Here is a 21,980-nt window from a genome sequence, read left to right as displayed (position 1 = left end):
TTTACGCATGATCATATCTACTTACTTAACACCTAATAACTTATAATGAGATGACCAAAATCAATTATCTTAACTCTATTAAGCCAGCTGAATCCAAAACCTACTTAATGGTACTGTATACTGTGTTTGGAAAAAAGTTTGTTCATGAACATGAAGATTTACATGGAATCCAGAAGTAAGGCACACAACAAGTAAAAAATACTCATCCAGCACTGTTTGAAAGATCCCACAGGATCTGGTGGTCACAGATATTCTCATTTGAGGGACATATAATACTGGGTTTTGTTTGAACAATTAAATTGGGTGGATTTTATGTTATATAAATTATACTTTAACAAGCTATTTAAAAAAATATTGGGTTTTGGGTGTATGTTTACAGTATATTGCTTTTCAAAGCTCATATAAAATATTCCTAAAATTTATCTCTGCCCCATTTCCATACTCATCCAATAATCTAATTACTAATTTAACTTTAAATCAAGAAAAAGGCATCTGACAGATATGAATAAACTAGTACTCTGGTTTACTTATCTGTCTCTTCCAAGTTTGGAAACAAGAAGTTAATTATCAAGATCCTGATAATCTCTGGGAATAAAATTTAATTTATTTGACTCATAAAAACTAGCCCTGGGATGTACTAATTAAACCACTACTAACCTTAAGAGGTCTTGCTTAGATGGGTAATGGCATCCTTTTCTAACAACTTTGTATATGAAAGAGTTTAAGTGTAAAAGGAGATGTCTTGTTGTTTTTACTGCAGTAGGCAATTTACGAAAAATATATTTTAAAATAAACCATTTTAAATCTGAAATTTATATTTTAGATATTTATCTCACCTTTTTCTTTGTCCACTCTAATGACAACCACACATTCATTTCTGCCAATTCGGATGAGTTTGTTTATAGAACGGATACGCCTTCTGGACAACTCACTAAGAAGAATCATGCCTTCAATATTGTTGTACTCTAGCAAGCTGACGTAAGCCCCCATTTCAGCAATGGACCTTACATTCACCATCACTACGTCTTCCACCTCAGGAAATTTGTGTTGATAAAATCTACAACTTAGACCCGGCATTCTGCAATTTAAACAAAACAAACAAGTAAGTGTTCAGTTAAGGTCAAAATAAAGAAACAGCAGTCAATTTTCCACACCTTGTCACTAGAAGAAGTTATTAGTCTTCTTACCTTTTTAAACTTTTTAAATGATACCAGATAAAAGACAGATGTTCAGGAACCAAGCTTTAATTTTTATTTTGCTCCAAATTTTTGTAAGGCTTGGGTGATTCTCTGCCATCACTTTCAGAGGAACCATAAAAAATAATGACCATCTATAAAGTATTCTGAGACCTAAGGATTAAAGGTATACCTCAAGAGTAAAATACTATTTTAATACTACCACTTTAAGAAATAACAAGTGATGGGGAGCATCACTACTATTATAAACCTATCAGCAAAACTAAAGCTACTCTTTCTCCAAGTCAGCTACAACTGTACATGCTTACCATCCACTGTATAAAGGGGAAAAAACCTTCCGACTACTAAATCCCTAACCCTAACCATATATGAAATGATACACCCTATCACTTATCATAGCCAGAATTACAGTATCACATGTCAAGACAAAAACTAAAAATTTATTAATCATGAAAGATATTAAAAATGTATCCTCCTCTCCAAATTTTTTCCTTTTAAAACTAACTCGAACTTAATTCATAATTACCATAATTTCTAGCTTCTACTTTTTCCATCACTCCCAAATATTCTTCTCTTTTGTTGAATAGGTATACTCAATCTTGAGAACAGCTTTGTAGATATCCATTACTATAAACTTCAAGTTTCTCTTAACTTCCAAGCTTTAAATATATTTAGAACTATGCCTTTTGATCCACCCAACCTATTTTCAGCACTACACCTTTTATGACCCACAAGCCTGAAATCATACCGTGAGTAGAAGGATATCTTTAATAGGAAGCTCTCAAATTAATCATAGTTGATGATTTGCATGTTTTTCTGCTAACCTTAACCAATTTACTGTTGTCAAAGCTCAGAAGATATGCACTAGCAGGGCCTAAAGACCTATGAAAAATTTGTGAAAACTCATTTACTAACTTATTTTTTTCTTACTAATTGGGAAATAAGGCTGCCATAACTTGATCTTGAAGACAGAACATCCACATCCAGCTCAGAGAACACCCGAGTTCTGCTGCAGTGCAGTTTGAGAACTGCTAACTGCACCCACATGTATCTTCCCACTGATTTATACATCTTTCTACCACCCACAGGGTCCTATGTGATCTGGCCACTGCCCATGTCCCTGAGGCACCACTTTCCACCCTAGTTCTCCCCATTTTATAGATGAAGCAATTGAAGCACAGGTTAAGCAACCTGTTCTGTCATATACTGCTAATAAGTCATGGAGTCAGAATTTGTGAACCTATGAAGTTTGGATCCATAGTCTGTGCTCTTATTCATCAGGCTATATTTTCTCTTAATATTATTGATAAATATATTACAATTAGAAACATATTAAATAAAAAGCAACATTAATATACATATTCAGTGCTGGAGCATACACCACAGATTATTGCAAACTTTTAATATTAATCTATCTTGTTTAACAAAAAAAATAAAGCAGCATATTAATAATAGTGGCAGAGATGCAATTCTGTTGTTGCTTGACAAAACAGGGATTCAGCAAATAAAGGGAAGTAGATATTCAATGGCCAGAATTACCCACCAAGAAACAGCTGAGCTAGTTGTTTCATTCAAAACAAAACAAAAGAAAGCTTTTCCTTTTTGGACAACTGTTGTCAAATACCTGTATGTAAAGCAAGAAAATTTGAGAGCTAAAAAGTTTAAAACTCGCTAGCAAAATAAATGATGTCACAGAAATGTGTGAAACAGTTTTAAGAGATTTAACAGGTGCTAACCACATTTACTTACCAAGTTTCTTCAAACAGAAAAGCTGATAATTTGGGGGAAGAAATGATTAATTTGACAGTCAAAGACCATAAGCAACAGTGTAAAAGATTCCTGAAGGGAGATATGAATGCTACTGCTTTAGGAGGAACAAATCTCTTTGCAATCCACAGGGTAAATAAAGGAATACTGCTGATGGTGTGTTATTCTTCGTAAAGAGAGAAAATAACTGACAAGACAAAAAGAATCCATTTCACAAACAACCTGCATATTGGCTGACAGATTTTGAACATCTCTTTATTTATGCTAATAATAACACTAATTTTTAAAAAAAATTAGTCAAGAAAATAGAAGCCACACACTAGGTGTCTATTGGCCCTTTACATAATTTTCAAAACACACTGACTTATTGTATTGGCTCTCAATAAGCCCTTAAGTCAGGTAAGTAGTATAGTCAACTTTGGGAATAGCTCTGGACGTGGCTTCCAGACCTTGCTTTCCTGCTGACTAGCTGTGGCTGCTTGGGAAATGTATTCCTACGAAACGTAGTTTCTTGTTTGTGCCATGTACTTCACAGGTTTGTGGAGGGTATCAAATGAGATAAAAGATATATGTAAAGGCATTTTGAAAAGTGTAATGTCCTATACAATTATAAGATATTAAAAGGCAAAGGAGATATTATTTCCATTTTGTAACTTAATTCGTTAATTATTTTTGCAGCATCTACTATATACTAAGCACTACTGATACAACAATTAAGACTCTTACCTAGAGAACTTAAGTACAGAATGGGAAGCAACCTAGTCAGCAAATAATTGCAAAATAAGGTACTATGAAAGGAGCAGAGCAAAGCAATCAATTAACAAGGAACCAAGAAACAGACACATTACATGACTTCCTCAAGGTCAAACGCTTAATAAGTACTAGAACAGGAGCTAAAAACAAGTCTTCTGACACTAGATCCAGCTTCAATACATCAGAGTACTACAATATGGTTTGTGTTCCTCGGTAAACAATATCCACCTTTCAAAATATATTAACTAAACTCCAAGCTAATTTCAAATACCCTGCACTGTCAGTAATTTTGCCTGGTCAAATGGTGAGCAGGACTCCTTTCTTAAACCAGTGCACGGTTAAGTCACCATAATGGACAGAAGTCCACATTCCTTTCCAAAGCGAAGTGCATTATATGATAGAGACAACTCTTGTGATAATTCGAATTCAGTGCTAACACTTACCAGTTATGCTCTCCGAATGCTACTTTTTAGTATAGGAGTGCTACACAAATAAAATCCTAAAACTATTTCACTGTAGTTGAAACAGAAAGCACCAATGTCTACAAACATTTTTGTGCTTCTTTTTGAGATCTTTTGAGAATCAGTAACTGACATTTGGCATCAGATGAACTGAGAACAGGCAGTGAAGCTCTATATAAACAATTCCCAAACTGCTGAAAGACAGAGTTACAAGATTTTCCCCTGAATAACAACTTCAATCAGGAGAAAAACCAAGACTTCTCTGGTACACCTTTTTTCCAAGAAACTGTTTCTTATTTTATGAAAATTAAAGCAGCCTAAGTTTGGAGGATAATAAAAGGGACCTCAGGCTGAATACATACTTAACTCTAAAATTCCCTTATGTTTTTAGTTATGCTTAATTATAAGACCACAGCGTGTAACTCTACAATTCTACTCTCATCGGTGTTAAACCACGGTAAACCGTGTTTAAAGAGCAATAAACCCTTTAGTAGTATGTTTCAGTTTCAATTTAAGGAGTGACTCATTCTACAGAAACGCACAACTCGAGCGATAAAGTAATACAAGCTTCAATTATTAAAAATCAATTGTCAGATAAACTATTCTTGGACCCTTTTTAACCCAGCGCTTGTCATCCCCGTGACCCATCCCAACCCTGTAGTCCCTTGACGTGTCCGGTCTGGTTTCCACTGAGAGGCAGTATTTGCTGGGGCGGAAAAAAACCCAACAGCATGGGATTCCCAGGCCCGGGAAGAGCGAAGTGCTCGGAGTCCCGGGGCGAGGTGTCACAGCGTCCTCCTGAGGCCGCCCCACCTCAAGGCATCCCCGCCTCAAGCATACTGAAGAGGCTGTCCAGTCTCGTCCCACTTTCCTTCACGAGATCCCTCTGCTCGTACAACGACACCTCTCTAACACGTGAAGACCGACACAGGGCTGGCGAGGAGGGCCACGCACAGCCGGCGGGTGGCGGCCGAGGTGTCCAGACACTTCCCGCGCAGGAACGGGAAAGGGAGGGAGTGTTAGCCCGGGGCCTACCCTCTCTCGACCACCCCTGTCAGCGGACACAACCAAAGTGAGTTCCTGGAAACGCCGATCCCGGGCACTACTCACCTGAGGTATGTGTGTGAATCCCGCACTGGGGACCCGCGCCACGCTCTTTAACCGAAAACTCAGACCGGATCCACTCTCACCGACCGCCGAAGCTCCTCAGCGTGCGCTTCGCTTAACCCCACTGCGCATGCGGAACCACCTCGCATCACGCATGCGCCGACAGAAGACGCCCCTCTTCGTCACTGACCATAGAGTCCAGGTCCTCCGAGAACAGGGAAGAATGTAGCTCATAAGAGGACCTGAAAAGTACGTTTTCTCGCTATTTTTAGTTTTCGCTAACTAACCTTAAAGGCGCAGGGAAGATGTAGGATTCTGATTTCTTGTCCCGGAAGAATTAATCTTCTGTCAAAGCTTCAGTCAACCATGAGGTGGCGCTGTAACCAGAGACGAAAAGTGGAGGAAGAGAGGAGTGTAGCCTGTTCTTTCGCCCCTCGCGTGCAGCGCCTTGCGCTGCCGCCTGGGAGCTGAAGGGGGAGGGGCTAGGAAGCGAACCGGAATTGAGGGGCACTCCCGCGGTGCGCGCACCTCGACATCCGGGCATTGCCTTCTTCCTGCCCTGCCCTTCCTCTCCGCTCCCCTCCGGGGCAACAGGAAGCGGAAGTGAAGAATGAGTATTCCGGCTGCCTCTTAGCAACGCCGAGTCAAGTGACACAACCAGCTGATTCCAGCCCAGGAAGACGCTGTGGCTGGGGCTATCGCAGCCACGCTTGCCGGGCCGGGGACCCGAGTCGCATAGTCATCGTCAGAATGTCGGGCAAAGACCGAATCGAAATCTTTCCCTCACGAATGTAAGTAAGAGGATAGGACAAGCAGCTCTCATAGGTTCGCGGACTCCCGCCTGGAGCCGCGGTCCCTCCATATCCTGGACCAGCAGCAAGGTTTCTTGTTTCCTCGGCCGAGCCTGAGCTCTCCCCAGTCTCTTTCCGTGAGTTCCGGGTCGGGCTCCCTGACGGCCCCCTCACACATTCCTCTGAGTGAACCAGACTGTAAAGAGCGACTCCAGCCCATGGGAGAGGCTGCCGGTCCGCTGACTTTACTCATTAATCGTGCCGTTCCTTCCACACCCCCTTGTTGAGCCGGGCACTGGATTTATGTAATTGTGAATCTCCAGTCCTGCCCACAGAGCTCACAGGTTAGCGGAGACGTGGACAAGCCAACGAGATTTGATAAGTGCTTTGAGAAGGGAAGTTCACTGCGGTGGGAAGCGTATGGGAGAAGCTTCTAAGGCAAATTGGGAATTGAATCGAATCACCCCAGCGTGGACGTCAGATTCGATCTTGGATCTCCTTACGCATTTTCCAAGATCCTGTGAAACTCACCTGCGGTGGAAAAATGTCCCTGAGTTTCTGAGGCACTCCCTTTGCTCTCTCACCATTGCACCTGGTTCCGACCTCTGTTGATATCACCCATCACATATCTTTCCCACTGGACTGTGAGCTCTCTCCAGGATGAGTGTCTTGATTATTAGTCCAAGAACGTCCACAAAAAAAGTTCTTTGGATGAACCCAGGCCTTGGAATCTGCTCAGTTGTGGGCTGCCTTTCTCTTTTGGCCTGAATTCTTTGGCAGGAGAAATAGCATAGCTATTTCTAGGTGTTTGGCCAGTTTGTAAAAAAAATTTTCAAGTTTTCTCAAATGTGCCTAACAACTTGTGGAAAGTAAAGTAAAAAAATTGTTCTTATTTGCCCTCTCCTCCTCGTCCTCTTCTTTTTTTCAGCGAGGAGCAGAAAATCAGCTTTGGCTCTGACATTTAGATCTTCTAATTGTGGTCCTGTCTCTTTCGGAGTGTTCTGTTTGTTTTCATCCTGACCTTAGAGAATCTGAGGACACTTAAAAGAGTTATATTCAAACCCCAAACCCAGACTTTTGCGTAGGTGGCTGTAGCTCTTGATGAAATGAAGGGGTTTTTGTTGATTTTATTTTTATTTTATTATTTCTATTATTTATTATAGTTCTTTTGTTTTTCACTTATTTTATTGAGGTCGTAATGGTTTATAACATTGTGTAATTTCACATGTACATTATTGTTTATCAGTTTCTGTATAGACTGCATTGTGCTCACCACCAATAGTCTAATTTTTATTTGTCACCACATATATGCACCGCTTTACCCCTTATGCCCACTCCCCAGGCCCCTTCCCCTCTGGTGACCATTAATTGATTCTCTTTGTCCATGTGTTTATCTTCCACATATGAGTGAAATCAGACAGTGTTTGTCTTTCTCCGTCTGGCTTATTTCGCTTAACCTAATACCCTCAAGGTCCATCCATGTGGTTGGGAATGGGACAATTTCATCTTTTTTTATGGCTGAGTGATATTCCATTGTGTATATATACCACATCTTCTTTATTCATTCATCTGTTGATGGGCACTTGTGTTGCTTCCACGTCTTGGCTATTGTGAATAACGCTGCAGTGAACCTATGTTTATTTTTTAACTTTACCTACTGATTTTCTAATAGTTGCTTGTACTTGGCAGGAAGCAGGTCAGTGGTGGAGAAAGGCAGTGCCTGTGAGATAGATAAGGATCAGGACCACCCTGGGGTAGTAAGAACTGCAGACTCCCAGCACTGAATGACTGACTCTGTCCAAACCTCTGCGCTGAGAGTCCACCAAACTCTAGCATGGCTTCTAACACCCTAAGGCTGTGCTCCTAGGACGATCCCAGGCCCCATTAAAATGCCTGCCAGAGAAAGCTCATGGCTGCCAGGAGAATTTTCTGTTTGTTTATCCAACACCTGACAATAGGTCCCTGACCGCCCTTTCTTAGGGCATTTACTAAAAAGGGCTTACCATTATGAGTCCTTCCTTTTCCCTTTGAGGTGTATATGTCTCTCCAACTTAGACATGTCTTTCTCAGGGATCTGAACCATTTCTTTGAAATGTAATCATCGGGAGGGATAGGGCCTCTGTCTCTCAGTCTCTGTGGGAAGATAGAATCCTAACTTCCCTAATTGCCGTTAGCAGACACAGCTGGCCTAATCACATCTCCACTGACCAACCGTTTGTGATTTTCACTTCCCTGACTCTACTTGAGTCCCCTTTCACCCCCCTCCCTCATTCTTCCTTTAAAACACCCAGTCACCTCTGCGCAAAGCAGAATGGAGCTCAGCTCTTTCCCCTGTGGTCAGTGGTTACTGAATAAAATCTGTTTTCATTGCTTCAGCTAATATCTGGCTGTGTTTATCTTTGATAGTAGTCAAAGTATTAACATTTTTTTGTTGTTACTTTGAGACTAAAAGTTGAAAATAGACTCCTTTGCACTTAGACAAGAAAATGATAGGTTTGTGAAGGTGAAAATTGCTGTTTGAGAGCGCTCAGCTTGCTGATTGAGAGGAAAATCAGGTGCAGGAAGTAGCCGCTTCTCTAAATATTTTCCTAAGGCTTAGCAGCGGGTACTTTGTCATGTAGTCAGATGTCTTTGATTCAGCTGGAATCAAAGTCATTATCCTAGCCGAAGGTCAGACATTTTTCATAGGGCTGAGCAGCTGTGAAACTTGTAAAAGAACAGGTTTTTTAGGAGCTAGGCTAGAAAATGCACCGTGACTTCTGTTTCAGACAGTTCCACCTTGCAGTGTTATCCTGTGAAATGAGCTTTCACCCGCTTAGGCACCAGAGAGAGCGAAACAAGCTTAGGGTGGAAGCAAAAGAGGCGTCAAGGGTTTGGAGTCAACAGAAGTCAGTCAAACCCAGATTCTACTACATACTGGCTGTTAGCTCTTGAGCAAGCCACTCCTGGAGCCTCAAGAATTAAAATTTGTCTATTTCACAGAGGTTCCATTACCTGAGAGGAAATTAAAATTGGCATGGTAAATTCAGTTTTATCAACCAGTTTGTCTTTTTACTATAAACTTGCTGGAATCTGCAGTCCTAGCATTTGACTGAAATTTTGATCTGACTCTCTGAGTTCAAATGCTGGTGGTTAGTGTCAACAATACTGTATGTTAAATGTACACATTAGGGTGGATATTTCCTGCTCAGGCTGGAAGCTGAACCAGCCTCTCTTGGTTAGACCTCCAGTGAGGCCAGTCAATGCAAAGTGGCCAGTCAGCCACTGATAGCTAAATTGTTCATCTGATGCTACAGGCAGTGTGGCATGTGGTTGGGGTCCAGTGGTCCTAAGTTTGAGCCTTGGGCAAGTCACTGGGGTCAGAAATCTGGTTCAAGTTCCTGCTCTGCCTTCTCTTCACTGAGTGACTGTAGGAAAGTTGTTTCACTTTTCTGAGCCTCGTTTCCCTAACTTTCAAGATAATGTCTAAAATCCCAGCTATCGAATTGTGTCAGTAATCTTTGTGCTATGGTAAAAGACTTCAGTATAACCTAAGAATTTAGTCAAAAGCTTCATTAATATATGCTATTTTGCCGTTGGTTATAACACTAGTCATATGAAATTATATCCTCTTAAACAAATCACTTTAAGTATCTACGTTACACAGACTATTGTTGGATCTTATTACCCACTTGTTTTCCATTGTTAAATTTTATCTGGCATATGGTAGCAAGAACAGAAATGTCAATTTCTGCTATTGCTTTCCTGACTTTGGTATTTGGGTTTCTGATGGGACAACATTAGGATGAGGAGGTAAAGAGACTTCGGTAGCTGTCACTTCTCAAGAGTCTTTACTTATATGTGTCACTTGTTACCTATTTTTGTTTACAACTTAATAAAATGATTGGTATTAGGGTGTGGATTGGTGATATCCAAACACTTTAATGCCACACGTTTAATAGAAAAAGGTAATGTGATTGTGGCGTAAAATGCAAAAGGTACAAAAGAATATAGTAGTAAAAAGTAAATCCATTCTTTTCACTCAGCCCCATTTCCCAAAGGAAGCTGTTACCATTTTTTGTGAATCCTTCCTAGAACTGTTCTCTACATCTGTGAAAGCACATTTATCCCTTACTGTGCGTAACTAAGACAATATCATATAGGGAGCACATGTAGATCTCCCTTCCTCTCTTTTTTTTATGGCTGCATATCATTCCATTGTATGATGAACCATGACTTATGGAACATTTAACTTGTTTCCACCCTTTTGCTATTACAAATAAGGGTGGAGTATTCATCCTTAATCTTGTGCATGTTTTTGTATACAATCGGAAGTAAACTTGTAGGATTTATTCCCCAAAGTGGAATTGTTTATCCTGAAGGTAAGTGCATTTCAAACTTTGATATGTATTAGTGGACAGATTTTTTTTTATCCTTAATACACCTCTGATGGAAACTGAAACACATATTTTGTTTTAACTTACAAATCAAATAAGTATTTAAACTATGCTGGCATAATATAAAAAGGCTCTTGATAAATTTTATTATGATTTAATAAATACTTATTCCAGAAATTGATTAAAGAGTGTTTTGTTTTAAATAAATAAACTTCTCGTTTATGGAACATTGAGTGTGGAAATCTACAGTATTGAGATACCAATTAAACCTGTCAGCTACAAATGCTATATATTCTCACTCTGGTGACATCAAAGAAAAAAGTATAATTTTAACACACTTGGGGAGATATTTTTATTTTTTCAAGCAATGGGATTAAATGTCTTTAATTCTCTTTATATAGGGCACAGACCATCATGAAGGCTCGGTTAAAAGGAGCACAGACAGGTCGAAACCTCCTGAAGAAAAAATCTGATGCCTTAACTCTTCGATTTCGACAGATCCTAAAGAAGATAATAGAGGTAGAAGGAACTTTGCTTAGAACAGTATTTAGTTTAGAAATATCTAAGGAAAGTCCAGCATGGCCCTTGGCATTTTAATTTTTCTTTAAGTTATTTCAATTAAACTTTTTTTCTTTCAAAAGTAAAAGTACTGTTATAAGTGTCGCAAGTTTCAGCTAGTTCATTTAATAAAAGCCAAACTCCTTGCTCTTGCCTGCAAAGCCCCACTTGATCTGATCTGGCCCCTGCCTGCCTCGCTGACCTCATTTGGAACATTCTTCCTAACAACTTCTTCCAGGGCCTTTGCATTAGCTGTTTCTTCTGCCTGGAATGCTCTTTCCTCAGAACTTCTCATGACTGGCTTCTCAGGCCATTCTGGTCTATTCAGCGAGGCCGTTACTGATCACCAAATCTGAAGTGACCACCATGTTCTTTCACATCTTCTTAGTTTATTTTTATCACAGTATGTACTACTCGATGATATTTTCTCGTTTGACTGTTTACCTCCACTAGAGAATGTAAGTTCCAAGAGAGCAGGGACTTGGTCCTTTCAACACTCTATTCCCTGTGCCTAGAACAGTCCTGGCACATAACACGTTTTAATTGAATGCTTTTTGGATAAATGATGAGTGAATACAGAAGTATGTAAAAAAAAGTGAAGGTTCTTTCCCATGTCTCCCTCCTCCCTGCCCCAACTATCCTCTCATTTCCAAGGAGTTCATTGTGACACTTTGATTTATAGCCTTTCACTCTTTTCCTTCTTTCTTTTTGGTAGCATATACCAAAAGTAGTGCTTTTGTAAAGCATAAATGAAGAGTATCGTGTGTGGCTATGTGTGACCACACACATGGATGCTTTTAGTAACAAACATGAAAGTATTATTTTTATATATGTATATAAAACATATAAAAAATTTTACATATGTATATATAAATTTATATATATATATTTATTTTATATACATATATTATATATATATAAAATCCTGTAACATTTCTGCCGCACTCTGCCATTCCCCCACCTCATGGCAGAACATGGACAGCTTTCCATGTGAATGCATGTAGATCTGTCTCATTCTTTGTAATAGCTGCATGGTACTCCATCACATGGATAATGGAATTTAACCATTTCTCTATTGATGAATTTGTAATTTTACCATTTTGGCGGGGGAGGGTACTCTTAAATACTTGTGTATGTATGCTAGCATTTCTCTGTAAAAGAATCTTAGAATCTTGAGGACATACTCAATTTTTTTTTTGAGGAAGATTAGCCCTGAGCTAATATCTGTTGCCAATCCTCCTCTTTTTGCTGAGGAAGACTGGCCCTGAGCTAACATCCATGCCCATCTTCCTCTACTTTATATGTGGGACGCCTACCATAGCATGGCTTGCCAAGTGGTGCCATGTTTACACCCGGGATCTGAACCGGTGAACCCCGGGCTGCTGAAGCAGAATGTGCAAACTTAACCGCTGTACCACTGGGCCAACCCCTCATTTTAATTTTTAATAGCTAACTGCCAAATTGGCCTCCAAATTGTTATACTAATTTATGTTCCTACCAAATGATTAGTGAGGGGACCTGTTTTCTTAAATTCTTCCTAACTGGATATTAATCTTTTTTTTATTCATTGCCAATCTGTTGGGCTAAAATTGGTATGTTATTTTAATTTGTATTACTTTTGGTTAGTTATGAGGTTGAGCATCTTCTCATGTTTACTGATAATTTGATTTTCTTGGGCAAGTTTTTCTCTTATTTTTTGGTAGAAGTTCTATATATACATTCTAGTGAGAGTGTAAAATGCTAAAAATATTTTCTCTAGTATTTTGCTTATCTTTTAACTTATAGAAAATGATATCTTAATATTGGGTCAAATCTGTTAGTCTTTTCCTTTATATCGCCTTTGGGTTATATACAATGCTTAGAAAAGCCTAAAAGAATTAGGAAAATATTCTACTATATATTCTATTGTTATTTTATGCTTTTTTTTTTGAAAAAAATACCTTTATCTTTAATATTTCTGGACTTTTTTTTTCGTGTGCTGTGAGGAGGTAGGATTTTTAGCCTTACTTTGTAAATGGATGGCCACTACAATGGTCTCTTTACTAAATTCCCGTATAACCCTGGGGCTATTTCTGAACACTCTATTCTACTTCATTGGCTTATCTGTTCCAGTACCAGATACATTTCATGATCATAGCTGTACACTTTTAATACTTGGGAAAGTATCTCCCTACCCACAGGTCCCACTTTTTCCTCTCTTTCAAAAAAATTGTTGGGTATTCTCAAACATTAAATGTTCCAGATGTATTTTAAAATCACTATGCCAATATTTGCAAGCCGATATCTTTTAAAAGGGGTTAATATCCAAAATATTTAAAGAACTCACACATCTCAACAACGAAAAGAATAACAACCCAAATAAAAAATGGGCCAAAGATCTGAACAGACATTTCTTCAAAGAAGATATACAGATGGCCAACAGGCACTTGAAAAAGATGCTCAACATTATTAACTATCAGGGAAATGCAAATCAAAACTACAATGAGATATCACCTCACTCCTGTGAGAATAGCTATAATTAACAACACAGGAAACAACAAGTGTTGGAGAGGATGTGGAGAGAAGCGAGCTCTCATACACTGCTAGTGGGAGTGTACACTGGTACAGCCACTATGGAAAAGAGTATAGAGATTCCTCAAAAAATTAAGACTAGAACTACCATATGATCCAGCTATTCCACTTCTTGGTATTTATCCAAAGAACATGAAAACATGAATGCATAAAGATACATGCACTGCTATGTTCATTGCAGCATTATTCACAATAGCCAAGACTTGGAAGCAACCTAGGTGCCCATCAACGGATCAATGGATAAAGAAGATGTGGCATATATATACAGTGGAATACTACTCAGCCAGAAGAAATTATGAAATCTGGCCATTTGTGACAACATGGATGGACCTTGAGGGTATTGTGCTAAGTGAAATAAGTCAGAGGGAGAAAGTCAAATAATGTATTATCTCACTCATAAGTAGAAGATAAAAACAAAAACAGTCACATAGAGACAGATTGGATTGGTGGTTACCAGAGAGGAAGTGGGGCGGGAGGGGAAGGGCAAAAGGGGTCATTAGGTACAGGTGTGTGGTGATGGATTGTAGTTTAAGTCTTTGGGTGGTGAACATGATGTAATCTACACAGGAATCGAAATATCATGATGTACACCTGAAACTTATATAATGTGATAAACCAATGTTATCGCAATAATTAAAAAAAAATTACATGGGAAAAAAATCACTATGCCATTAGGATTTTGACTGCATTGCAGTGAATTTAAGAGATTCGATCAAATCGGCACGGACCTGTTCAGGAAGAAGGAAAGTCCTTCAGTAAAGATTCACTTTTATATTTCTTTTTTTGAGGAAGATTAGCTCTGAGCTAACATCTGCTGCCAATCCTTCTCTTTTTGCTGAGGAAGACTGGCCCTGAGCTAACATTTGTGCCCATCTTCCTCTACTCTATATGTGGGACACCTACCACAGCATGGCATGCCAAGTGGTGCCATGTCCGCACCTGGGATCCGAACCGGCAAACCCTGGGCCACCGAAGCAGGATGTGTGCACTTAACTGCTGCGCCACTGGGCCGGCCCCATCACTTTTATATTTCTTAATGTGTTTGTTCTATGTGTTAATTCCAAAACTCCTAGTTTTACAACATTGTTAGTGACCATAACCAAAACTGTTCAAACAAAATTGGAAATTTCTATTATCAAATCAATATTTACATCACAGCTGGCATAAAATACTGATGGTTATTAAAGGAACATAATTATGATGATTTTTGCCTATAAAAAACTTGGTTGAATCTGCTGTTTATGCTTTTCCAGACTAAAATGTTGATGGGTGAAGTGATGAGAGAAGCTGCCTTTTCACTTGCTGAGGCCAAGTTCACAGCCGGGGACTTTAGGTAAGAAGACTAGAGGAGTGTTTCGAAAAAGCAGGTGCTTTCATGTTCATAATTTCATTTAAAAACTATTTTTAATTAAAAAATACATAAGCATTAAGGACAAATGGTATCTTAATAATAGGGAAGAACAATTTAACCCCCTCACCTTAATACCACTGTCGGTGTTACCACCCACATGTATCTGTTACATAGTTGCAGGTACTGGTTACTTAATATTTTATAGTCTGTTTTCATTTACCATTGTATCATAAACATTTTTCTTTGTTTTCACATGGCTGCATAATCTTTCTTTAGATGTACCATAATTTATTAATCTTTTCTCCTAATGGTGGACTTTTGGATTGATTTTCAGGTTTTTGGAATATTAGAAAAAGTGCCAGGAACATCTTCATGCATATATATATATTTTTTCTATAAATTATTTCCTTTGGATAGATTTTTGAGAATGGAATTGGTTGTTTAAAGGGCATGAATTTTATTGCTTTTACATTAATATATTCTTTACAAAGCATACAAAATGGTTTTAGTTATTGCTTTGCAAAGGGGTTTTGCCAATTTGCATGTTATGTGATTCTTCAGATAAGCCTGGGAGGTAGACTAGGCAAGTATTGTTATTCTCAGTTTAAGTTCAGTGTCTTTCTGAAGTCAAATGCTTATTTGGGGCCAGAGGTGGAAGTTGTTTTCAGAGTTGTTAATTCTAGTCTTTTTACCCATGACACTATGCCTCCATCCTTAGTTTGTATGATCTGGTGGGCAGGTCTTATAGCCTGAGGGCCATAAGGCCTTTTGCAGCAGTAGACTTGACATTTTGCCAATGCTGGTAGGCTAACAACTTACATTGACTTTTCCCGCAGAGGCAGGGAATCAGTAGTGTATAAGTAGTATTTCTGTGTTTTAGGGTGGTTTTGGGGAAGACACTTTATTTTATGATAACAAGTGGGGAGTCAGACAAAGCCAGGTGGAAGTTAGGTTCCAGGGTAAAGGAATTGAACTCCTGATCAGCCAAACAGCAAACCTAGAAGGAAGGAAAGTTTTCTCCAAATTACATTAAAATAAAAATCCCTAAAGTCACATCCACGCACTACATGTCTGACTGAAAACTCAAGTAATCCACTTACTTTAAAAGCATTCTTTGTTGTTTTCTTATGGCTAACGTTTCTAATATTGTTCATTCTTTGCTTTCTCAGACCCTTCTCTGGCAGCAGTGATTGAAAAATTGAAAAAAAACAATTTTGATAATTGAAAAAACAATTACCAAAACGTGCTTAATTGTGATGTCTCACTCTTGCTGAAGTTACCCAGTGGGTCCTTGTAGGTTTCTTCTCACTCTAAAGACTCAGCTAAGTCAAGGCCTTTTCTTTGTCTGCAGCACCACAGTTATCCAAAATGTAAATAAAGCCCAGGTGAAGATTCGAGCAAAGAAAGATAACGTAGCAGGTAAGTTTTCAACCCTTTAGAACCCTTTGGAGAAAAAAGGTGACACTTTAAAATTAACCTGTTGATCCAGCAAGATCTTGATGTCCCAATTTCTCTTTCTACTTAGAACAAGTTGATTGGCTTTACATGTTAAAACCATTGTAACTGGTGGTTGTCAGGGCATGGGGGTGGGGGAAGTGGGGAGTTGTTGTTCAGTGGATATAAACAGTTATGCAAGATGAATACATTCTAGAGATCTCCTGTACAGTATTGTGCCTGGAGTTAACAATACAGCACTGTGCACTTAAAAACTTGTAGATCTCATGTTGGGTGTTCTTAACTACACAGACACACAGGAAAGAAAACAAATCTTGGAGGTAATGGATATGTTTATTACCTTGATTGTGATGATGGTATCGTGGGTGTATCCATGTCTAAACTCATCAAAATGTATACGTTAAATATGTGCATTTTTTGGGTATATTAAGTATACCTCAAAGCTGAAAGAAAAAAACCATCTTAACAACTAGATCTCTTATTACTCAGGATAATTTAACCTTTGAGTACGAATGAACACACTTTAGGCAGGTTCTTAAATTCATTCAGTAAAACCAGTTACAATTCCACTCTCTTGACTTTTGAGTATTTGCTGAAAAAGAAACACAGGAAGCAGTGATTACAAAATAGTACTTCAAGGACATGTTTGTGAATCCATCTGTGTGTGTGTTTCACAGGTGTTACTTTGCCAGTATTTGAACATTACCAAGAGGGAACTGACAGTAAGTGTCAAACTTTTTGTGTTAGTGTGTGTTTCTCCTGATTCCTCTTTAAATGAACCTTCTTCTGGAAAATGGTGCTAGATAGACCTTCTTAGAGTTCAGTGGTTCCAGTGTTAGAAGCCTTCTTATCTGTACAGTCAGGACAGTACTTAATCAGTTAATCAAAAAAGTGTTAGGGAGTCATGAAACACTGTACATGTCTTAAAATATTTTGTTTAAAACTAGAAATACATAAATGTATAATCATTTGCCATTTTAACAATATAAGGCCATGGCCTTTCTTTGAGTATGAATCTACTGATTAGACTTCCATGTTACCTTTCTGCATAAACCATAATGTGCTGTTTATAATTTCCGGTTTGGATCTCTTTAAAGAGAATAAGATCTTAGACTCTGTGATACAATCTGAATGCTGACTCTTCCTAGATTTTTAAAGCTCACTCTCAATTCTTTTATAGTTGTCTCAGCTTTTCCTAATTTGACAGCATTGTTTGGGTAGTAACACATCTTTACTGAGTCTTCCCAAAGTGATCGACTTTTGTTAATAGAAACAACAGTGTTCTTCCTTTGACCTTCGTTTTTCATTGGTTCATGTAGAATATTTAGTACAGCTCAAATAAAGAGGTAGAGCATTCTAGAGAGTCAGCTTTTAACAAAAGTGTCACTGGACCGGGGCATCAGGCAGTATGATCCACAAAGGGATTGGGGCACATTGATTAACCCAGTAAGCTGGTGAAGTGAAGGTTGGTTAAAAACTTCTCCTGTAGTTATATTTAGAATAGTATCCTTGTGGGAAACTATTCAGCAGCATGTCTGCAGTGTTTGGGAGTGAGGTGGGCACTTCATGTTTGCATGTAACAAGCGTTAGTGGATTTGTTTTTCCATGTTTGGTATTATTCTGACTTATCTTTTGGGGACTTTTAGGGAAGATTATTTACTCTCTAATTACAAATGTTGTCTGACTGGTTTTTTTCAGGTTATGAACTAACTGGTTTAGCCAGAGGTGGGGAACAACTAGCTAAACTAAAGAGGAATTATGCCAAAGCAGTGGAACTACTGGTGGAACTAGCTTCGCTGCAGGTCAGTAGCAGAAGAGCTGGAGAACTCTGCAGGCTGATTTCTCATAGTTGATTCAGATCTTGAATCAGAGCCTGCTGCACTTAGTACTGTAAACTGTTTCCATGAACCTATGTGAAACAAGCCAAAGATGTTTTGATTTCTGAAATGGTGGCTTCTGCACCATTGTCCTTACTTTTTACTACTAACGAAATGTTGGTGCAATGGTATAGTTTCACTCTTTGCTGGGTGAGAACAGCATCAGTCAATATTAGATTTAAATGCAAATATAACATGGTTTATGCATGTAAGTCATTTTTTTTCCTTTGTGGCCAGTTCATATATATCTAGGTCATCAGTGCATAATTCTCTCCTCTTACCATTTTTATAACTTTAGGTGAGTCTGAAGTAAACAAATTATAGTAGCATGGAAAGCGTGTTAGCTCTATGGACATCTCACTAGAATTTTCTGTTTTTTAAGCTTGTTGAAAGAAGTGATCTTGGTTTCCAGAAGTTCTTTACAAATGCAGTCTGAATTAAGCCAGTGAACAGGGTATGATTATGAAGACTGTGCTTACATTATTAATTTGTCCTCTTATTTTAGACTTCCTTTGTTACTTTGGATGAAGCTATTAAGATAACCAACAGGCGTGTAAATGCCATTGAACATGGTGAGTATAAGCTGCCATGAGGTGCTTTGTTCTTCACTTGTCCGTATGCCACATTTGTTACACAGCTGCTAGGAATCAGGCACTGACTGCAGGTGACTGAGACATTGTCCCTGCCCATGGTGGGAAGGCAGTGAGTCAGGGGTACAGGAAAGTATTAGTAGTGCTTTGGTAGAAGTATGTGTGTGATTTGGGAGGAGTTACAGAGGAGAGTGGTGAGTTAAAAATTATGAAATGTTTTAATTCATTTCTGGTTAATTCATGAATAAAGGGTGAAATTCTATTTCTCAAGGGCCCTAGTGTTTTCTTTAGTTCTTTATAGTGATTGAATGATATATCTTTTTGAACACATTAAATATTTAATGTTAAATTCTTCTCCCTTTGGCCTTATGTCCTGTTCTTGAGCTCTTCTTTTGATTTCTAAAAATAAGTTTTTTCATTTGATGCATTTATTTTTCCATCTTTTATTTCATTATTTTAAAACTATGCATAGTTTTGAAACAATACTTTTTGCTCAAGAAACTCAGTTTTCATTAAAGAAACATTTATTCAATTTTAAGGTAAGAAAGGAGCAAAATTTGAAACAGCAAAGAAATTAATTTTTCTTGGGCTCTATGTGTTAAAGAGGAAGTTATTTCGCTTTTTAAAAACTGAAAACACATTTCCTGATTGCTAGTGGCAGGCCTTGTACATGGAATTGCAAGCAAAACAAAATGGATGGTAGTTCCAACTCAAGGCGTTCACATTCTAGAAACAGAATAGGCAAATTCTATGTAAACAGAACCTTACGACCGACACAGGTCTCAACTTACTGCATTCTCTCTGCATGATGCTCCCTTTTTTAATAGTGGATTGCTATTATATTTAAAATAACATCTTTGGTTCAATATTGCATGTTCACATAAATTCAGTCTCTTCATTGTTGTGTATATCGTGGTCCCGTATTATCTGTCCATAGAAAAGACACTAGAAGGGCATATACCAAAATCTTTACAGTAGTTACTTTAGGGTGGTTGGATTATACTTCCATTTTATTTCTTTTTCTTTGTCTTTTTGTTTTCTAAGTTTTCTGCATTAAATGTATGTGAATTTTACAGTTTGAAAAAACAAATAACTATTATAGAAATGAGCACTGGCAATTTTAAAAAAGGAGGTTTGAAGTTCTCACATATATATTTTTTTCAACCCTAGTCATCATCCCCCGGATTGAACGTACCCTTGCCTATATCATCACAGAACTGGATGAGAGAGAGCGAGAAGAGTTCTATAGGTTTGTTGGAATTGGCAGTTATTGATCATTTTTTGTTTTCCATATTCCAAAGGCTCAATTTGCTGAGAGACTTGTTGGCTTATGTTCTTTAGAGTTAGCACAGCTTGTATTTTATTCTGATAAATAAAGGAAGAAAAAATACTGCCAAAGGCAGTGGAGACAAATCAATGCCAAGTTTTACACATACCTACAACATGGCATCTCCAAATTGGAACTTAGGTCTTCAGAGAAACTATTAATAGACTTAAGTATTCTTTAAAATGAAACAGTGATTTAAATTGGGTGTTTCTCACATAAAAAGAAGCTGAAATTAGTCAACAAATATGTATTCCATGTTGAGTATGTTCCAGGAGAAGGTATAAACTACTTGAGGGCATTATGTAATCGCCATGCATCACTTAACGATGGGAATATCTTCTGATAAAAATGCATCGTTAGGCGATTTCATTGTTCTGCAAGCATCATGGAGTGTACTTACACAAACCTAGATGGTTTAGCCTACTACACACCTAGGCTGCATGGTACTCATGGGACCACTGTCATATATGCAGTCCATCGTTGACCAAAACGTCATTGTGCAGCACGTGACTAGTGTAAATCATACTGTTAGAGAATTAGCACAGAACTTGAGAGAAATGATGCATGTACGTGAATTGGTTATGAACATTCACAGCTAGTAAGGACAATAAGTACTAAAAAGGTGGTGTACAGGGGTCAGTGTGCCAGGTTCAGACAAGTGGGAGACAGGTGAAAGCAGATGTATTCAGGGAAAACCTGGTTGTCTTGGACGTTGAGTAGCATCTGAATATGATTTATAATCTTAATTATCAAAGGTTATTTAGTTTATGTCCTTCAGTGACCTTCAGGGTTGTGGTCATCTAAATTGAATGATCCAAAATTTTAATAAATGTCTGAATGCTCAAATCAGGGAATGGATTTCAAAGTTTATTCACCCCGGGATAGAAGCTTTTGAAATCAGTTATTAGCATAAAAATATTTGTATATTCTACTTCAAATCTGTTTTTAAAAAATGGGTTATAAATAAATAGCTATTGAAATTATTAAAAGTAAAATTTTGTTCTAGTTTGTAGGTGTTTATTATTCTTGTGACAAAACTAGAAGGAGTCAAATTTACTTAGTACTGAAACAGTGTTGAGAAAATCCCCTCCTTTATTTTACAGGTTAAAGAAAATACAAGAGAAGAAAAAGATTCTCAAGGAAAAATGTGAGAAGGACTTGGAGCAACGGAGGGCAGCTGGAGAGGTGATGGAGCCTGCTAATCTTCTGGCTGAAGAGAAGGATGAGGATCTTCTGTTTGAATAATCTTTCCTGCTCTGGTTCTTTCAGAAGCCCTAACATGGCACCGTTTTAAGTCACGATGTGTAGGTTTTGTATGTGTGGCTGTTTATTTTTTTGGCCTAAGAATTTCACTGGTTGTAAAAGTTTGCTGGATGTCCATTTATGGGATTCCCTTTGCAGAATCATAATTCAGCAACCATTTATCACAGAAAAGATTTGTAGAATCTGTCCAGGAACTTAAAGAATTTATTCTGCAGAAGTGTCACCCTACTCTATTTACATCTGTTACAAGGGATCTGCCTACCAAGCATATTAGGAAACAGCAGTGGTCTCAGGTCAACACACGGAGGGCAACTACTGCTGGAGCCCCTTTGTTCCTACCCACTTGCACACCTTAGCACTGTTGTCTGAGATTCTGCAGCCATCCTTGTGTTACTGTGGTACTTCTCTCCTCAAGCTTTATGAAAACCTTCACTTAACTTTTCCTTGCATGACAGGTGTCTGTCCTGTCTGTCTTGGGAGCAGTTCTGCCAATTTAAATGTGACTCTGGTATAAACAGTAAAATCATTTAAAAATGA

General features: G+C 38.2%; 2 protein-coding genes across 3 annotated transcripts in view; one reads left to right on the top strand and one right to left on the bottom strand.

The window, feature by feature from the left end:
- EIF2S1 (eukaryotic translation initiation factor 2 subunit alpha) overlaps nt 1-5,876 on the bottom strand; it is a 19,294-nt gene extending 13,418 nt beyond the window's left edge. The window contains exons 1-2 of one of the 2 annotated variants that reach the window (XM_008537350.2): nt 5,288-5,876; nt 837-1,078 (exon numbers count right to left, since the gene is read on the bottom strand). In XM_008537350.2, the coding sequence (XP_008535572.1) occupies nt 837-1,077 (241 nt within the window). In that variant the 5' untranslated portion in view covers nt 1,078; nt 5,288-5,876. The remainder of the gene's footprint in view (nt 1-836; nt 1,079-5,287) is intronic. The other variant, XM_070594086.1, reaches the window with a different exon arrangement.
- Nucleotides 5,867-21,980, top strand: ATP6V1D (ATPase H+ transporting V1 subunit D). Its single transcript, XM_070594087.1, has 9 exons — nt 5,867-6,075; nt 10,853-10,970; nt 14,834-14,913; nt 16,283-16,350; nt 17,064-17,108; nt 18,085-18,188; nt 18,769-18,835; nt 20,024-20,102; nt 21,284-21,980. Exons 1-9 carry the CDS (start codon nt 6,035-6,037, stop codon nt 21,423-21,425), a joined length of 744 nt encoding a protein of 247 aa, XP_070450188.1. The 5' UTR covers nt 5,867-6,034; the 3' UTR covers nt 21,426-21,980.

The sequence above is a fragment of the Equus przewalskii genome, chromosome 25, assembly GCF_037783145.1.
Source record: "Equus przewalskii isolate Varuska chromosome 25, EquPr2, whole genome shotgun sequence".
Taxonomy (NCBI): domain Eukaryota; kingdom Metazoa; phylum Chordata; class Mammalia; order Perissodactyla; family Equidae; genus Equus; species Equus przewalskii.
The sequence above is the reverse complement of the archived record's forward strand: the minus strand, read 5'-3'. Positions and strand labels throughout refer to the sequence as shown.

Excerpts from the sequence above, each read along its gene's own strand:
- ATP6V1D (XM_070594087.1), top strand. The coding sequence starts at position 6,035 with ATGTCGGGCAAAGACCGAATCGAAATCTTTCCCTCACGAAT. Across the intron at positions 6,076-10,852 it reads GAAATCTTTCCCTCACGAAT|GGCACAGACCATCATGAAGG; the intron begins GTAAGTAAGAGG and ends CTCTTTATATAG. Across the intron at positions 10,971-14,833 it reads TCCTAAAGAAGATAATAGAG|ACTAAAATGTTGATGGGTGA; the intron begins GTAGAAGGAACT and ends ATGCTTTTCCAG.